Source organism: Hipposideros armiger, unplaced genomic scaffold, assembly GCF_001890085.2.
Source record: "Hipposideros armiger isolate ML-2016 unplaced genomic scaffold, ASM189008v1 scaffold_55, whole genome shotgun sequence".
Lineage (NCBI taxonomy): Eukaryota > Metazoa > Chordata > Mammalia > Chiroptera > Hipposideridae > Hipposideros > Hipposideros armiger.
In genome coordinates, this window is record NW_017731405.1 from 2,541,836 (window position 1) to 2,553,228 (window position 11,393).

The following is an 11,393-nucleotide window of genomic DNA, read 5'->3' on the forward strand; positions in this document are numbered from 1 at the left end:
AACCTAAAGATAAAATTAAGGAAACAATTCCATTTGTTATAGTATCAAAAACAACATTTCAGGAACAAATTTAACAAAATATGAAAGACATACACCGAGAAAGAAAAAACATTGTTTAAAGAAAATCTAAATAAATGGAAAGACATGTTATGTTTATGGATTGGAAGACAAAATTGTTAACATAGTGATAATCCCAAAATTGATGTACAGATTTATTGCAATCACTATCAAAATCCCAGCTGGTTCCTCCACCCCACTCTCCACCTGCCCCCAAAATTAACATGCGTGTCCAAAAACTCATATGAAGATGCAGGGAGAAAGATAGCCAAAATAATCTTGAAAAATAAGAAGTTGGGGACTCACACTTCAAAGCTATAGTAATTAAGACAGTGTGGTACTGGCATATGTCAGACATATCAACAGAACAGAACTGAGAATCCAAAAATAAGCCCTCACAATATGACCAGTTGAATTTTGGCAAAGGGGCTAAGACCATTCATCAGGAAAAGAATATTTTTTTAACAAAAGTTGCTGGGACAACTAGATATCCACATGCAAAAGAATGAAACCTTACCTCACACCATATACAAAAGCTAACTCAAAATGGATCAGACAGCTAAAACTATAGAACTCTTAGAAGAAAACAAAGGAGTAAATCTTTGACCTTAGATTAGGCAATAGATTCTTAGATATGACACCAAATGATGTTAAATAAATAAAAATTCCAGAATGATGCCTACAGGCTGATACCTTTCAAATAAAGCTTAAAATATTCAAAACAAAAATATTATGAATGGATGCATACATATGTAGAACATACATATATAGACTATACAAATATCTATCACAATCAATCGCAAAATAGTGGTGACTTTTAGGGAGGAGTGGACGGAGGCAAAGGGATGAATAAAGGATCAAACAGTATCTGTACTCTTTTGTTTCTGAAAAAAACTCAGATAATTAGGGTCTACTGTTAATATTTGGCAAAAGTGGGTATGGGTATACACACGCACCTTAATGAATATTTGAAATACTTTGCAATTTGACAAATTACATTTTTAAAAGACTAATCCATCCTTATCATGAGCATTCATTGCCAGTCAGCACAGGGCAAAAAACGAAAGTAAATTAAACTAACTGATCTAAAACTACACTAATCTCAAGAAACATTCCAGAAATTGCTTTGGGAATATTGTTATTAGATCCTTGGTCATTGCCTTGATTTGAAATGAACTACAAAGTGCGTGCACCCAGGATGATTACTGGAATTTTCCACTTGTTTGTATTCTATACAGACAGTTGTGGCTTATGTTTATTTTAGTAATTTCCTCCCTCTCCCTCTCCCTCTCCCTCTCCCTCTCCCTCTCCCTCTCTCTCTCTCTCTCTGTTCCTAAATTTGTTTTCGTCAAATTTTCCCAAGCTTAAATATCTTCCTTTTGTTTTTTCCCTTCCCCTAGATTTGCATTTTCTTTTCCAAGCAATGGTAAAACATTATTTTCTTTTCCATTTGCTCATAAATCAAACAGTACACTTCCTTAGTTGTTTTCATTTTCATCTATGTACGAGTTGGTTGGTTTGTTTACATCTTTTCTGCATCCTCATGCATCCTAAGTGTAGCACAAGCTTCCTAAGGAGGCAGGGCCCGTATTTAGGCCTATCAGGTTGATGGATATGCAGAGGGGGATTTAACACTTATTTAAAAGGGTGCAAACCCCTTTCACACATGTTCCTCTGAAGGGGCCACAGGGAGCTGGAGGGAGGACACACTTATTGTTCCCTCGGTGTTACAGAGCCCAGAAGGCTGCTTGGCTTCTGTCACACAGGACACGAAAGGGAGCCTTTTGTCATCATCTCAGCCAACAACCACAGTTATCATTTACTGAGCACTTTCCACTGCCAGGCGGTCGGTCTTCTAGGCACTCGATGCTGTTCCATTTAACTCACAATTCCCTATGGGAGGGGCATTATCATCTCCATTTTACACAGGGGACACTGGGTGCGGCTATGAAGCAACTGCACGCAGGGGCAACACAGCTGGTTAAAGGCAGAGCCAGGGTTCACACGCGCTGGGGCTCGTGGCAAAGCCCTGCCCTCTACCACACACGTTCCTTCCCCTTCCGGCTGCAGCAGGATATGGGACAGGCTAGTGTTTTGGTGGGAGAGTTGTTCTTCCTCACAGTCCACCGTGCAATCTACCTATTATGTTTATACTCAAGATGGGGCAATGTTTAAGTCTTCTGGCAAACAATCTGATTTTTCAAGTATGACGTTAATAAAAACAAGCATTTACACACACACACGTATGTAAACATTATTACGTACAGGCGTGTACGCAGGGGCAAGGACGGCTGTCTGCTGTCATACCAGAAAAGCCCCTCAGTCAGTGCTCTGGCCCCTACTGAGTAAGGATGCATACCTGAATAGGATCCTGTGTCAGTCTCATGGGCCCAATGCGCACCTCCGCAGAAGAAACCTGCGAGATAAAGGACAGCACATGAGATGTGTCAAGTCTGAAACGAAAAGAATTGACAATTTCCTCCTTGCACAGGATATTACATATGCCACTTTGCAGACCCTAAATATATATATATATATTATACATATATATATCCTAAATATATATATATATATATATATATATATATATATTTTTAGCTGAGCCATCCTGCTACCTGTTGGCAGCTCAGCGGCTGCTCAGCTCGGGCTGGACTCGAACCGCTGTTGCTCAGAGCTCAAACTCTTGAGCGAGCTCTTAACCAACTGAGCCACTCGGCCGGCCCTTGCAGACCCTAAATAAAAGGATCCAATTTATTCACCTGGAGACAGTTTATAAGGCACCACGTACAGTACAAGCCTGATTTTGTAAAAGAACACATACATTTATATGCGCTGAAAATGTCTGGAAGACCATATCCTCAAATGCTAAGTGATGGGCTTTAAGTTTATTTTTACTTTAAGTGCATGGACTTTTTACAATAAGCATGTACTGTTTTATGGAAGAAAACAACTCCATTCAATAATTATTTACTGAGTACCTACTATGTGCTGGGCACCATGCTGGGCGCTTATTTGGGAATTTCAAAAGTAAAAATTTCTCTCAAATGTGGAGGACAAAGCATTTCTATGGTTTAAGGGCTGTAAATAGCTTACTCTCACCCATGCTTATTATGAATAAATTATTCATTTCAGTTGTACCTCCTCAAATAAACACATCATGACCCCAAGAGGCTAAATTGTGCCCCACAAGTCCAGGAATGAGCTGAGGTGTTCACCGGCCAACGCCATCTAACTGTCTTTGGCTGCGAGCACCAAGCCAATGTGTCCATTTTTCACTACTTGGATTTCCAAAAATGACTTTTCTCTAGACAATTGGATTGAAGGTCTTGGCCTCACCTCCATGGATCCAATTTTATTTTTCTCTAAGAGGCTGCAGTCATTCTGCCACGTCTTGGAAGCTTATCCTACATTCAATACACTGCGGTGGCCCCTGTCAGTCAGATGGGGCACCTTCAGCAAGCATCAGGGTTCACAGGACCAGACACACTGCCATGGCCCAAGGGCCAGAGGAGGCTTTATTTAAACAACAAACAGGAAAAGCAGCACTTTCTTTATATTTCTGAAGGCTAAAAATTACCTTTCTTCTTTCTTCCCCTTTCCCCAAGTTTAACTCCCAATGGTGTGAATCTTCTCCAAAACATCATAAGTTGCTGACATTCTTTTTCTCTGTAAGGTTGACCGTATTCTGCACCCCCCCCCCCGCCCCAACCCCAATCACACTCAAGCATCACCTATGAAGAAATAATACAGGGGGCTTTGGCCTCTCACCAAACCAGACAGCAGAAAACATGAAGAGCCCTCTGAGGACACTCCTCCGAGGCTCCCTGGCCTCTGTGATTGGTTCTCAAGAGGGCAAGCCTTTGCGATCCTGCTCTGCTTGGCGAGGCAGCCTCCCAACAGCTCAGAAGGCCTGGCACAATGTAAACCAACATGGGGCCTCAAGTCCCTAAGCCCGGGGACCAGCAACAAGTTCCTTCAGTGTTAACTGCTGTCTTCGGGTAAAAGCAATGCACTCAAGTTGAGCGCGTCCCTCTTATACTTCTTTTCTTAAGCAAAGCAATGTCCTGCAAGACGTCTGTGCTGATACCAACCCCAATGTAATACATACAGCCCCAAGAATAACTCCACTGGGAAAGGACCGTCCCCAGGCCCCCTGTGTCGCTGGCCTCTGGCCCCCCACCCAGCTCCATCCTAAAAGCAGTTTTCATTGTCTGAAATAGATACACTCCATCAAAAGCAGTACAACTGCCAGAATTTTGCTGCAAGTTAAAGATGAAGAAGTGAAACCAATTTGGTACAGTAAGGTAGATTTGGTTGATAATCTGGGATATATTTTCACTCTCCCTGTGCTCTCTCTTGGAGTCACTGCATCTACCACACACACAGAGGCCTCCCCCTTCAACAAGGCCACCTGTTAATGGTTTCTCCAGCAAAACTGGCTTCCAAAGGGGTCATCCAGGGGCAGAAAATAAAAAATGAAATAAGAAATCAATACAAGCTTAAAAGGAATAAAGTAAAAGGTGACTCCCTTTGGGAAGCTGAGGCTGGGGGAAGGACCCCTGCTAGAAGGGCACAAGTCCAAAAAATAATCATAATTCACTCCTAATTGATACATTCCTGTATGCTTTGTAAGAAGCCAATAAGTGCATGAAGTAGTCACCCACGTCATTTTCAACTCTGCAAGAAGGATATCTGATGACTGTGAGCACTTCCTAAGCTCCCTTCTGTCCCAAGCATTGTGCTAGGCACTTTCACATAGTGACCTTAGTGGGAGACAGGCAGTGGGCGCTGAGTTACAACGTGGAGTTTGAAAAGCAACGCTCAGTCTAGAAGATATTCTTTTCCTGCCAGAAGACAAGAAAGGGCCTATAACTTTCTCCCACAGCCACAAGAGTTCACTGCCTGCATCCAGCATTTTAACCTCTGTCAGACAGACTTAGCTCAGCAGGAAGCTGCTACCTGAGGCAGAGCCCAGGACAGAAACCCCAAGACTGGTAGATACTGTCCAAGACCCCTGCCCTTTTCCTCCCAACCCGTTAAAAACCTCCACTGCCAGCTTGGGGCCTTCGTTTCCCAGCTCCTCTAGTCCTGACCCACACTTTTTCCTTCCCAGTCTGTACTCCTGGTCATCTGACCTTGGCTTCTATGTCCCAGAGAGGACAACAATCCCAACAGAACCCCACAGCCTGCCCTCAATGGCTCTGAGGGCTGGCATGCGGCAGCGGCCAGGAGAGGAAAGTCTGCAGCAGGTATATTCACAGACAGCAGTTGGCAGAGTTCTGTTTCTGACACAGGCGTCTTACTGACTGCATTTCACCAATTTGTAAGAGCAATTATGAGCAGAAACAGGAGGCCATTTACTGACGTCTGTGTAGCCAGGCCAAGATCCTCTATTTCAAACAGTGAACTCTGAGCAACTGCAGATGCACAAATCCTCAATTAGTATATTAGCTCTGATTCCAGGAAGTGACCAAGTTTGCCAAGGACACAGAAGTAAGAAAGGGGTGGGTCATAGGTAATACAATTCCAGATCCTGAGAGGAGAGGAGGATGAGACGACAGTGTGAAGCGAGACAAGCTTCCTAGCCACTCTGACCACATGGCTTTCCCCAGCAGCCTACTGAGGAAGGACTGTGGGCCAACAGTGAAGTTTTAACTATCCAACATTCATAGTGTGTCAAATGTTTGTGTGTATCTGGTAACATATGCACATGCTTATATACATGTAGCAGGGACACCGATTCACATTCAGATGAACTGGCTCTTTGGGGTCTGGGCTTGGGGGGTAGGGGTGGGGAAGAGCCTTATTTTGTAGCATTTGCTGATTCTATGGTTGTCAGTACTTTCACTTTAGCTGATCCCAAGCTAGCCACATAGGTCCCTGAAAGTGCAATTGGGAATATATCTTTTCATTCAGAGAGGGTCTATGAGTGGCAAACTCCTTCAGTCTGTTGATCTGCAAATGGCTATCACTCGCTCTTGTATGATAGCTTAGCAAGATACAGAATTCTAGTTGGTAGACATTTTCCCTCAGACTTTGACGTTGAGAGAAAGGAGGTAATACTGGTTTTGAAGGTAGGGAGCTCAAGGAAGGCTTCATGAAGACGAGTAGGTCATGCAAAATAGGAAGATGAAGGGACTGGGTCGGGGTGGAGGGAAGAAACATAGCAAAGGCATGGAAGCAAGAATGCAAAGGTACAATGGGGAAAAAACAAGATCTAGAGAAGCTGGATTGGAGGGTATGACAGAGAAAACTGGGAGGGTTGGGGTGAGTTCCTTAGAGGAGACTGGAAAGGAAGGCCCGTTTTACTCTTTAGCACCAACCACCGTGCAGGTTTCTGAGCAGAGGACTAACAGCATCAAATGTATGACTTGGGGGGTCGGGGAATCAAATGTTTGGTTTACCTACTTTCTAAATAGACAATAACAGATTTAGCAAAAACAAAACAAAGACACTGCTATGAGTGGGGACTACAGCAGTGGAAAGCAAGTGGGGAAAACATCTCTCTCAACGATCAAGAAAAAAAATTACCAAAAAACCCCATGCAGCTTGGCCTCATTTCAATGAAGAGGGAACTCCAAGAAGCAAACCAGCCGGTGCAGTGCAGGCAGATGAAAGAGACGGACTCGAGAGGAATTAAAATAGTTCAGGCTGGCTCGTTCACCTGTCATTGAACCGCGTTCTCTGGTGGTGACTGCCACAGCTCTTAGCAGTTTCAGCTTCAGGGATTCTGTTAAATTACCTGGAGTCAAGTTTCAGAGCTTCTCTCAAACAAGAAGGAAGTGAGAATTCAGAAAGAAAAGTGGTTGACCTGGAAAGCCCTCCCTGGTGTGCCCTGCCCCACGTGCTCAGCACAGCTTGCTGATTCTCCAGCGGCCCGCGCATGGGCCCCAATTCTCCGAAGGCTCTTTCAAACCCAGCTGCCTGGAGAGAGAAGTAACCATTCTCTCTACTCTGGCACTCCCCCTGTACCTCACAGCACTGACTTCATGACTCGTGTAAACACCTCTCTCTTTGGCAAAATTGTGAGTTTCTTGAGGACACAGACTCTTTTTTCACAATCTTAACCCCAGCCTCTAGAGCAGCGGTTCTCAACCTGTGGGTCGTGACCCCTTTGGGGGTCGAACGACCCTTTCATAGGGGTCGCCTAAGACCATCGGAAAACAAAAAGATATTTACATTACGATTCATAACAGTAGCAAAATTACAGTTACAGAGTAGCAACGAAAATAATTTTATGGTTGGGGGGTCACCACAACATGAGGAAATGGATTAAGGGGTCACGGCATTAGGAAGGTTGAGAACCTCTGATCTAGACGATGCTCAAAAATGCTGGTGCTCAATAAATAAATGGTTCTCAGTAAATACATGGAATTGAATTAAGCTGCCTACGATCACACAGATTTTAACTGACAGAGTCAGGACTGAGGCTTCATTTTTCCCCGACTCCCAGGGCACTGCTGTCCCATTACGCTCCAACATGTAAAGAATTCTGACTATACTACCCACTTTTCTGTTACAGGTTTCTGGGTTACACTCTGATTTGGCAAAACAGGTGACCAGTTCCGGGCAGTCCTGCTGCTCACAGGGCTGCCACCAGAGCCAGGAAGGAAAAAGGAGGGGGTGCGTGTGTGTGCCTGGGGGAGGGAGGCCTCCATAATTTCTGCCTTCCAACAACAAGCTCAGAGTCTAAATTTTCCCCACTTCAATGACTTGTCCTTGGAACCCTTTCCTCCCCTCCACCTGCAGTAGTGAACGTTCACACACAGGTGTACACACACACAGCTCATGGCAAACATAACTTCATGAGAGTGGAACTCCAGGGTCAAGATCATTTTTCACTCACAAAAGGGACCAGTTGAGGGCTCAGGAATAGGCCTTTTTAAATGCCCTTAATCAACTCTGCCTGCTGCCCCATTGGCTCTAATTTTAAAATCATATTTAATTCTCTCAAGGTGTCTCCTGTCCACCCTCCATTCCTAGGCCAAACTTCTTTCTTTATTCCTCTGAGCCCTGGGTACGCAAAGGTAGTGTTTGACTTTGCCTTTGTAATGGGCCCACGCCTGCCCTCTGGCTTCCTGTCTGAGGGGCCTCAGCACTGACCATGAGGCTGGGCGTCATCAGTTCATCCTGGTCTCCACTTCCCAGGCCTATTGCCCTCAGCGATCTAAAATGCGTTCTCAGCCACAGGGCCCCGATGTTCAGCTCTGCCCTCTCCTCATCCTCAAGCCCTCACCTTGCTTTGATTCTGGCCACTCTCCAGCACCTCCTGGCAAAACTCTGCTGCCCTGGACCTTTCAGTGCCCAACAGATGGCCCTGAACCCCCCCTCACCTACCTGCTTCCTTCCAACTCTCTGATCCAGAAGTTCTCATATTAGAAGTACCTGGAGAACTTTAAAAATGTATCAAGGCCTGGGTCCTATTTCAAACCAAGAGAATCAGAATATCTAAGGGTGGGGCCCAGGCATCAGCATTTTTAAAAATCTCGGGAACATCCAGGGTTGAGAACCACTAGTCTATCTTCTGAGTAGACACGTCTGTTAATATCAGACTCTAGTACATATTCATTTATTCAATAAATATCAACGGAGCAACTAAGCTAGTGGAAGGCACCAAACCCCACTCAGACTCAGCTATCATACCTGAACCCAGACACCCATGGGTTTTTTTTTTCCAGATACCTGCTATGAAAACACAAGATTATCACTTACGCAAGAGGAAGACATAGTCCTTCACATTTGATGAATTATTCTCCTAAAACAGTATCCCTAAATTAGAATCAAAACAAATAAAAGATTTCTTTTGTGTGTTTTTTGTTGTTATATACATATACACACATATATATGAGATGTGATCACAAAATATGGTGAATGTTTAAATTTTAAAAATGTATTACAGTGAAAGACACAGTGCCATTAATCCCCCTCACTTCAATCACACTTATCCCATTGTTCTTGCCACTTTCTAGAGCAGTTCTGGAAGTTCTCTTTTATGAGTGTCTTTAGTTGAGCTGTCACAGCTGCCTTGATGTCCTGAATCGATTCAAAACATTTACCTTTCATGGTCATTTTGACTTTGGGGAAGAGCCAGAAGTCGCACGGTGCTAGATCCGGTGAATAAGGTGGATGAGGACACACCATAATGTTTTTATTTGACAGAAATTGCCACACCAGAAGTGGTGTGTGAAACGGAGCCTTTCCATTGTGATCACAAAATACAGTGAATGCTGCTGCCGAGTGCCATCCAACGGAAAGGCAGGGCTCTTCAATATGGGAAGTGGTGTTTCTAATCTTAGTAACACTGTGTGACAAATTTTAACTTGTCAGTCGGGTGTGAGCTACGGTTGTAAGAAGGTGTGTTTTAAAGTGTGCTGTAAATCATCCTCTATCATGACAACGCTCTGTGTCACACTTCATTTCTGATATATGGCAATTTCTGACAAAAACATTATGGTGTGTCCTCATACACCTTACTCACCAGATCTGGCACCATGTGACCTATGGCTTTTCCCCGAAGTCAAAATGATTCAGGACATCGAGGCAGCCACGACAGCACAACTAAAGACAGCCCCTTCGAGGACTTCCAGAACTGCTTCAGAAAGTGGCAAGAATGATGAGATAAGTGTGTTTGAAGAGAGGGGGAGTATTTTGAGGAGGATTAATGGCAATATGTCTTTTACTGTAATAAATTTTATTTTATTTAAACATTCACCGTATTGTTTGATCACACCTTGCATATATATGATTACTCATAGTCATGAGATACTCGCAGTGGGTGACATATCTACTAACTTTTTGTTTTATGCTCTGCTATTTAAAATGTTACATTAATTTGGCAGCATAATGCTTTATCATGTAAATACAAACATGCAAATATCTACTCATCAAAATACACAACCATAAAAGACCAATTTGACTTTAAAGTTTAAAATTTCTATTCACCAAAAACAAAATAAAAAACACAAGCATAACAACACTGAAAAAAAAGAAGATAGGTGATAGCCCAAGAAATGATATTTAAAATATAGGAATCTAAAAGGAATTAGTAACGCGAACATATAAGAAAGCCTTTAAAAATATCAATAAAAAGACAACCAAAAATAAAGTTGGGCAAAAAATTTGAAAAAGTCACAGAAGAGGAAATACAAGTATGAAGAAATGTTCAATCTTCAGTAATCAGGAAAATAAAACTTTTCAATACAATGAGATACTATGTCACAAGCAGTGAAATCAACAGAATGGTAGAATTAAGAAGTCAAACACTATCCAGCATGGGCAAGAAGACAGACCCACAGGAACTCGTACATTGTTGGTGGGTGTGTAAACTGGCTCAGCCATTTTGAAAAACATTTTGGGGATTCCCAGTAAAGATGAAGAAGCACATATCCTATAATCCACGTGCTATGTGAGTGTTTTTCTAGGGTAAATAAGGAGGTATTTATAAGACTATTTGGAGGAGATTTATAACCAAAATTTGGAAACAGCCTCATTCACAAGCCATTAGCATCCATCACCAGAAAAAGCAATATATCGAGGAATAGCCATACAATGGAATATTACACAACAATGAAAACGAGTCAACTAGAGCTACCCATTCAGAATAGATAAAACTCACAAATACCAAGTTAAAAAAAGTTTAAAATACATACATGCCTTAGAGTACCACTTAAAGTTTTAAAATATTTAAAACAATGCTGAATACAGTTTAGGAATATATTGTAGTGTATGCTTATGAATTCCCAATTGAAGCGAGTGGCCCTGCTAGTGGAGAGGGGGATGTATTCAGGGAAAGACATACCAGGGGCTTCAACTACTGATGATCTATTTTTTTTAAGCATTGAGTAGTGAGTGCATAGGTGTTTAATGAATTATACTTTCTAGCTTGTTGTATATCTTAAATAATGCAAAATAAATTTTAAATGTATTTCATTTTATTGGAAAAGACTATTTTCTGTTTTGGGGTTAACATTAATTGAGCAGTAGCCACTCTACAAATATTCTTCATGCACTTTTTTTCTCGTACCGTCTATTTGATAAAACAAAGTGCTGTATTTAAAATCCCTCACAGCATAAATTGGTAACTACAGTATTGCCACAGGGATATGAAAGGTAGTTCGGGGAATATAATTAATAATGTAAATATTCTGTAGGGTGTCAGGTGGATACATGTCTTGTTAGGGAGACCACTTCATGGACAGTGTAGAGGCCTGACCACTGCACTGTACATCTGAAGCTGCCGTTGAATAATATTATATGTCAACTATAATTTAATATATATATATATATATATATATATATATATATATAGTCACGGGATGTGGAGTACAGTGTGGGGA

At 42.3% G+C, this 11,393-nt stretch overlaps 1 protein-coding gene across 7 annotated transcripts in view; it reads right to left on the minus strand.

Annotated features, from left to right (window-relative positions):
* The window catches only part of PDE8B (phosphodiesterase 8B), a 253,654-nt gene that overhangs the window by 98,800 nt on the left and 143,461 nt on the right, over positions 1–11,393 (minus strand). For all 7 annotated transcript variants that reach the window (XM_019641025.1, XM_019641024.1, XM_019641028.1 and 4 more), the window contains exon 2: positions 2,417–2,473. In XM_019641025.1, the coding sequence (XP_019496570.1) occupies positions 2,417–2,443 (27 nt within the window). In that variant the 5' untranslated portion in view covers positions 2,444–2,473. The remainder of the gene's footprint in view (positions 1–2,416; positions 2,474–11,393) is intronic.